Here is an 8,546-nt window from a genome sequence, read left to right on the forward strand (position 1 = left end):
GAATGTGAGGTCTGAATTGGGATGACCAGCAGACCTGGTTTGGGTAGAACCTGCAGAAAAAGTGTCACTGTGTGTGTGTGTGTATATATATATATATATATATATATATACACACACACACACATATATACACACACCACTGCATTTCACTCCCCTACTCTGTATCTCATGGCAGGGGTGATGTTCTTTGAGTTTCCATCAGAAATGAAAAATGTCTATATGCTTTATGACACTGGAAATTATTTTTATTAAACAAAGAAATAAATATAATAATTAATATTCACAGAAAACCAGATTAATCACATTCCAAGAAAGCACTTCACTTCACAACATTGGGGAGAAAAAAAAAACTCCCTTCTCAATTTGAAAAAAAAAAATCTCCATCAGATCCAGACCCATTTTAGCAGCCTGCGAGGGCAAAGTGAAAAAAAAAAAAAAAAAAAAAAGGGGGGAGGACAGCAGTGGTAAGAGAAAAGAGGAGAAAGGGAGTGAAGAAGGACCAGGAGCAATTATACAACAGGACCACCTAAAAACAACTGGGAAAAAATAAAAACAATATAGTCAAATATGTAACGTTTTTGGTAGAGTTGGCTGCAATAAATAAATAAATAAATAAATAAAGTACCAGTAATTATCCTGATATAGATTTCACAGGGCGCCGGTGGAGAGACGCTTGCACTGGAGTCCTGATCAAAAATTACTCCAAAATTCCCAAGTGTGGAACAGGAGGCCTGGGTGATGTTATCAAATGCCATAATAGAGTTAGATAAAGCCCCACTTAGATGTTTGGGGCAAGGAATAATCACCCAGGGGTTTTATTTGAGTTTAGAAAAAAGGAAATTACAGGTCATCCAGTTGTTCACATTTTTAAGACATTCCAGGAGTTTAAATAGCTGTTTAGTTTTATCTTGATGCATGAAAAAGTATGGTTGGGTATCAGCTGCGTAACAATAAAAGTTTATATGATGCTTTTTAATAATATTACCTAATAATAAAATGAATAAGACTGGACCAGGTACTGAGCCTTGGGGAACTCCATTGTTTACTTACAGAGTCAAACACTGCACATTACCGCAAACATACAGTTGCTGCACAAATACAGGGGTTCCATTGTTTACGAGCAAAACCATTTTAACACAAAACTTCATTTTGTACTTTGGCTGAATAAACAGTTCAGATGGCTTTGTGAATTATGTTTGGATCTGAAGTGATGTAGAGAAAAGTGCGCTTAAATATGTTGCAATTGAATGGTTTATGTCGTATATATCTGTAACATTTCATTTTGGATAAAAGCACTAAAAAAGTCCTGGCCAAAGAAAAAGCCCAGTAATTTTTGCTAGAACTGTAAACTGCCTCAAGCTGTGTTTCCCAAATGTTTTTTTCGCCCCAAGATGTGGACCAATCGTTATCAAATGTAAAATGTATGCTGCCTCAAGCTGTGTTTCCCAAATGTTATGTTGATCGTTATCAAATGTAAAATGTATAATTTTTAATCATATGCATCATATTTTTCAAACTTGATTAAATTTCAAGTAGCAGGTTAGAAAAAAAAATACTCAAAAGAAAAAGTCCCATGACCCATAGACGAGTGCAAGACCGAGTGTCTGGGAAAAAGTGTTCCAGTGAATTTCAGCACATTAAATCTAAAATAAAATGATAAATAACACGCTCTAGAGCCAGACCTGGTTTTAATACTACATAAACAGGGAAAATAACACTTTGCGGGAAATGTAGCATGTTCAATTCCGAGTGCCTAAATTGCAGGGTGCAAGGATAATTGGCCACTTGGCAGATGTGTTGTTGTTTTAAAGCTACGCTACACACAAAAGGGCTCAGGATTGACATGTAAGATTGTAAAGTTCCGTTATTTTCAATTATCATGATAGAAATAATAAGGTCGCAGACGGTCAAAGGTTGGAGAAACTTACCGAAATCTCAGTCGAGGAAAGTTGAATACCATCAAGTTTGAGCTGAAAAGCAAACAAATAAATTGCTGTGTCAGTTTGGTTTTATGTCCTGATACCTGGTGGTGGAAAAATGAAGATAAGAACAGGGTTCATTAAACATATCCTCATCTTAAGTTAAAGTATTGTTTTTAAGATTTTTTTTATGCTGTGGTAATTCACACTTTACAGGCATTATATAAAATAAAACAGAAAATACATTTGTTTAAATTGTTCGATTAAACACAAAAGCCACAAATACCATCATATGTTTTTTAAAGCAATTAAATTGATTTATTTACATTATATGCCTATTGTACTGCGTTATAGTAAAGTCAATTGATGATCAATAATCCATTATCCTTACAATTTTGGACATTGTATTTTTTGTTATATCAGAGAGCTAATATAAAACCTAAAATTAAATATTAAAATTGTACAATAGCATTAGTGTACATTACAATATATAGATATAGTTGACATTGAAAATAAATCTTTAAAATTGTGTTTGAATGATATAAAAAGATTATTATTACAGACATTATTTGTTTGGAAAACAGTTTTACCATGTCCCGGTTTTTGAAAACCAACTTTTTGGTCCCTAAAACTTTATTTGTTTTGTTGTATCCTAAAACATTTGGAAATAAATTAAATTATAGTAAAAAGATACATGAAATTTGATTCATGACTGATAGAAATTGATTTTCTTGGCTTCTTTTTACATTATTCTTTTTCATTTAAAATTCTACTAACTTTTCAAGCATTTTTATTTTTAAAATTATATATAATAAAATAATAATTATGAAACTAATTCATTTTACAATTTGAAAAACCAAACATAAAGATTCAAATGTTGAATGGTTTGTACTATTTGACCACAATTTGTAATTGTTATTACAATTACACATAAAAAAATTCAGTAATAAATTCTGAATCATAACATTTAAACACATTATGATTACCACCTTTTTTTATATTCACAAAATAAATTCATTGACATTTGTGGTCAAAACACTGATCTCAGAGAAGAACCAATATTTTGTCTTACTCACTTTAAGAGTTGCAGCCTTTGGTGAGAGATGTCTGACAGTGCAGGTGCGATGTGTTTTCAAGAAGTACAGTGGGTTACCTTCCAGACTGAGCTACAACAAGACATAATTCAATTCAGGTAAGCACAGTAAAGGTTACATCTAATGCATTCAAAAAATGCATTAGATGTAACTGTTTTTTTTATCTAGAGCAAAAACATTTTTTGAATTGGGTAAAAAACAAAACTTTTCAGATAACACAATACATGATTAGAAAGTTAATATCTTAAGCATAGAAATACCTAAAAGTTAAAGCTAAAAAATAGCAACAAATAGGCAAATTTGTATTAGCATAAACGTAGCTTTAAGCCTCATTTTACAACTGACAATGAAACTTCTTAAATGTCTTACTAGATGCAGCAAAAAAAGAAAGAAACATAATTGGTTTGCCAAAAGCTATTTAGAAATTATATTATTTCAAAATAAATTAAATAATTATAATGTAGTTAAAGTAAATAAAAAACTAAGAACTAAAAACTAGAAATTAACTCAAAATAAAACAAAAGAGTTAAAAGTAAGACAGATTTTACTTTTGCCAAGTGTTAAAGAAACTCCACAAAATTATTCCACAAAAATCAAATCAAAAATCTGAAACTAAGTATAACTCAAATGTAAGTCATACATGTATAATAATACAAATAGAGTTTAGCAAGAGAGTGGTTAACATTAGTGGAAAAACAGCATAAAATATATACATATAACTGAAGAAGCCAAAAGATATCCTAATGTGAGGAAAAAAATAACATAATAAAATTATTATAATATTAATATTATACAATAATATTAAGGCGCAAAATAGAGCCTAAAATTAATCACAAAATAGCAAATGGTTATACAAAACATTGAAATATATGAGTTTTTAAGACTAAAAGTTAAGTTAGAAACAGCAAGAACTTTGGCAACATAAGGCTAAAAGTTAGCCACATGTAGTAATAGCTCAAAACTGAAAAGTTAGCTCTAAAAGCTAACTTTTATAGCTAACAGTTAGCCCAAATACAGGTTTATTGCTACAAAAATGTTTTTGGATATCTGTATAGAGTTCAAACAGAACTCAGGTTTGCTGCTGATGTTTTCTTCAGGTCATAACATGAAGCAGTTGGGGGCTGGTCCCATTTAATCGGTCTGGGTGCCAGAGTTTGAACACACCTGCATTAGAGAATAAAACATGTGTGAGTTTACATACTGTGTTAAGGCAGTGCAACATGGAGAGAGGAGCGAGCTGAGCGTGTTCCAGGAGGAGGTTGTAGGCCAGGTCTAAATGCTGAAGAGAAGACAACTGTTCTACACCTGCAAAGTACAGTCGTACAGAGAACCGATTAGCATAGATTAAAAAATAACACATGGAATAAGGAGACAACTGCAGTACCGATTTACTTCATTTACCATTTATAGTCTCCAGCTCATTGTTCCTGAGGATGAGCGTGAGAAGTTTGGTCCTCGCGCTAAGGCCGAGCGTTGGCGCCCTCTGCAGGCAGTTGTAGCCAAGGTTCAGGTGCTTTAGTTCACTCAAGGGCTTAAAAAACAATAACAAAGAAAAGAGCTTGTATTATCATTTGTTGTACATCAAACGTCAAACTATTTTGGACTCATTTTAGAATTTGAATTATAATCTGTGCTCAAAATTTAAACGGTTAAGGTAACCCACTATCCACACCTGATATGTACTTGAATATTTAAACCTACCAACAAGTAGGATTCACATTATTCAACTTTCATTACTGGCATTACTAACATTAAAATCCACGCACAGAGAGTTAAAAAAAGCCCTCCGAGACTGAATAAACGGAATTTATTTTCAGGATTCTGTGGTTAAAACAACTTTTGATAAAATTAACATCAAGATTTTTTTTCAATTATTAAAATATCATAATATACCATAATCAATGCTGTTTTAATTTTTATTTCAAAGTGAGGTGCTTGTTTCTTTAAATTCTGACTTTAATCGCCAAATTCTCTTCTTTTTACTCCAATGTAAAATTTAATAGTTATTTTTTTAAGATATACTCAGGCTTAAAAAAAACCCCAGAATTTAAGTTAAATTTGGAATTAAAAAAGTGTTTCGAAAAAGGTTGTTTTTATCCCAAAGCATTGTGGCTGTAACCTCAGTTGAGTTTCTGTTCCTTTTGCACACTGCCCCCTGCTGGATCTCCATGTCAGAACGAGCCCTAAGTGTCATGTTGCAGGTGTTGTACAAGGAACTTAACTAAAATTATTACCACATTAAAGATCGTAAGCATTCATACACAGAGTTATGAACAGACATTCAAGGCTCTAGTTTTGGAGGTATATTTTGTATCATTATTATTTTTATTTATATGTTTCCATATTCCAATATTAAGTTGGCCCTTCCTCATAATGAAGCCAGTAACACTGTTCCAAACAAAAGTTACGTATCAGATGTACCTTTAGAAACTCAGCACACTTCTGAATCTTGTTATGGCTCAGATCCAGAGATTTCAAGACGTTCAGTAAACTCTGTGAACGACAGGTGGAGTCAGATGAGGACACTGTCTGTCAGTGAACAGAACTACCACTTCCTCTGGTTGAACGGGTGTCTTACGAGTGACTGGTCGAGGCAGGCGATAGAGTTGTAGCTGAAGTTGAGCGTGTGCAGTTCCAGCCAAGGCAGTGCAGAGCTCAGGTCTCCTCCACAGAGAGAAAGAAGCTCCTAAAAAAAGAAAAGTCAATCTCACAGGGACATTTTTACATCAGGTAAAACAGTACGCTATAGCGAAGTGCAGTACTGTACAGTGCAGTACAGTACAGTACAGTTCAGTACAGTACCTCCAGGGAGCTCAGGCTCTTGGAGCAAGTGAACACTTCCAGCTGGGAGTAAACTCCTCGAAGACCCTCCAGACAGTGTGGTGGAATTCTTTTCAGCTAATAAGGAAGATAACATTACAGTAAATTACACTACATAAAATTAAGAGAAGGGTGTCTAATGTGCATGTTACCTCCAAATACTTCAGTGACTTAAACGGGAAGATTTTCACCATAGACTGAAGTCTGACATCCGGTGGGTTGATCAACTGCATTTAAAATAAACAAGATACAATTCACACCTCGTTACATCTTTAAGCTGTGTGTGTTATTATATATGTGGTTGTGTTAAAAGCCCACCTTGAGGGAGATGGTTTTCTGCAGGACATCAAAGAGGAACTGCAGCTGCAGCAGGGAAGCGGTGTCAGCAGGGTGTGATGGTAGCGCCAGGAAGCCATGCTGCTGACTCCTGGACAGCAAATACTGTTCAAACAACCTGGTCAGGTGTTGTAGACTGGTGGCTGGCAGAGTTAGTGTGCTGCTGCCATCCAGAACTAAGTCACCTGCATGGTGAAGAAAAAATGACTTCAGGTGTATGACAAACAAAAGCCACTGTGAAGAAGTAACAAGATCAAACTTCTTTTTACATTGTTTTTAGTGGAACTTTAATGAAATGCTGTGTAAAGAATCACCAGTTTGGCTACATAACACTGTAGGACAAATTCAAGCCAGTTTCAACCTCATTCCATCTTCAGGCTTTTCCAGCATCTGACTGCCTGCACTTTTCAAACATTTGGTCTGAACAAAAAAGTTTTTAAACAGCAGACTTCGCTTTTCAAAAACTTAAATATTGTAAGTGATTACTATTTAGCTATGTCTTGCTCTTTTTTTGGTAGAAATCTGCTCTGTCAAATTGCTTGCTAACTCTATTCCTTTTGACTGTTTTGGTGAACACTATTCTTGTGCTTATTAAAGTATTACGTTGGCATTTCAGAAGAAAGACTCTACTTTAAGAGAGGAATCCAACCGTATTGTTCATCATAACAAAACTCTTAAGCATCATGTAAAAACCCCTACCTCTACTGACATTCATTCCTTTTCTCATCAAAGTAATTATACGAATAAAAAGTACACATCAGTAGTGTTTGTAACACGGCACTTATGTAGTATTCGGATATTTTTGTGTTGGTGAATAATGTGCGCCAGGCTTTACTGTACCATCATTTCGGAGCAGCTTGGCCAGACCGTGTACCAGCGAGTGACCGCTGTGAGATGAAACTGCCATCCTGAAAGCATTCATAAAGGACACACGTTAGCATAAAATAACCATTACTACACAATGTATTCATTTCCTATGGAACAGCAAGTACAGCAAACATTTTGTGCTTTCTAAAATTCCAACTCTAATTTAGCTGCGTTTGTTCTGCTTATGTATCTTCCGGGTTGCTAAGCTAAACTAAAAATGGCTCACCTCCGCAATGACAACCACAAAATATACGTTTAACATCAAGATTCTAATTCAGTAAAAAAAAAAACCCTAAGCTGTATCACAGTTTCAAAAGAAATGTAACACTCAGAGCTGTACAGAGTTTGTCTAACACCGATGTTGACATTTTCAATATCACATAACAAGTTTTTCGGCAGCTGCGGTGGCCAGGATCGACCAAAAATGACCCTTTCAATATGCCAATATGCCTAATATAGAATAGAGGTGTGCATGTTTTCCGGTGGCCAGGATCGACCAAAAATGACCAAGCCCTTTCAATATGCCTAATATACTGTAGAATAGAGGTGTGCATGTTTTATAATAATTGCATTTTTAAGAATTTTGATTCTTTGAAAATATCTGAAATTTTTTTTTCACTATTGATAAAATATCAAAAATGAAGTCCGAATTATTAAATTCTATTGATAAAATATCAAAAATGAAGTCAGAATTATTAAATTAAATTATAAATACCACAATCACAGTCTCGTTAAACTGTGACGCAGTACTTTTTTGTGATGCATTATCAATAATGACCCCAAGATGACAAACTTCAACAAATAATCCAAATAAAGGGTGGGTACAATAGGGCCAGAATGCCTGTTACAAATTTAATGGCTTCAAATAAATAAACAGTATAAATAAACAAATAAATTATCTATCTATCTATCTATCTATCTATCTATCTATCTATCTATCTATCTATCTATCTATCCGTCCCTCCATTTATCCATTCATCCATTCATACATCCATTTATAGTAGATAAACAGTAATGAACCTCAAGTTGATCAAATTTATCAATTTATTTGCTATTCTTTACAGTACTTGATTAGAGGTGGAACCATGTACAAAGTGAGGAGTTGGACGTGAATGGGAGGACACTAAGTTTAAGGTACTCATTGTCCCTTTGATTAGGGACAATAACCCTTGGCACACCTGGGTGTGTCCATCTCTGATCACATGCCTCCCTCTACTAAAGCCTATGAGGCCTGTAAGCTGGTGGCTGTTTTAGAGACAAGTCTTGGCCCCCGGGTTAATATTCTGCAATTGCATTCCCATTCGTGGTTTTATAAAGGTTGAGGTTCTGTGTGCAAACAGCCCTCTGGGCATCCTCCTGACTCAGCCCTTTCTTCCCTCCCCCATCCATAAGGTGAAGCCAGGAGGCCAGTCGTCAAATACAGCAACTAGTATGAAATTCAGGGAGTGGTCCACAAAACAAATTAATCTGCATTTATATCTGTGAAGTAGAGTTGCACTCCACAGCTTCT

General features: G+C 34.6%; 1 protein-coding gene across 1 annotated transcript in view; it reads right to left on the minus strand.

Annotated features, from left to right (window-relative positions):
• stk11ip (serine/threonine kinase 11 interacting protein) overlaps nt 1–7,435 on the minus strand; it is a 35,808-nt gene extending 28,373 nt beyond the window's left edge. Inside the window, 12 exon segments of the mRNA XM_025062592.1 lie at nt 1–50; nt 1,929–1,970; nt 2,996–3,085; nt 4,215–4,318; nt 4,415–4,544; nt 5,435–5,506; nt 5,592–5,699; nt 5,816–5,911; nt 5,986–6,060; nt 6,152–6,354; nt 7,010–7,077; nt 7,263–7,435. The exon segment at nt 1–50 is cut by the window's left edge and continues 4 nt beyond it. Coding sequence (XP_024918360.1) covers nt 1–50; nt 1,929–1,970; nt 2,996–3,085; nt 4,215–4,318; nt 4,415–4,544; nt 5,435–5,506; nt 5,592–5,699; nt 5,816–5,911; nt 5,986–6,060; nt 6,152–6,354; nt 7,010–7,076 — 1,037 coding nt within the window. The 5' untranslated portion in view covers nt 7,077; nt 7,263–7,435.
• Nucleotides 7,436–8,546: the final 1,111 nt, after the last annotated feature.

Source organism: Cynoglossus semilaevis, chromosome 14, assembly GCF_000523025.1.
Source record: "Cynoglossus semilaevis isolate Cse_v1.0 chromosome 14, Cse_v1.0, whole genome shotgun sequence".
Taxonomy (NCBI): Eukaryota; Metazoa; Chordata; class Actinopteri; order Pleuronectiformes; family Cynoglossidae; genus Cynoglossus; species Cynoglossus semilaevis.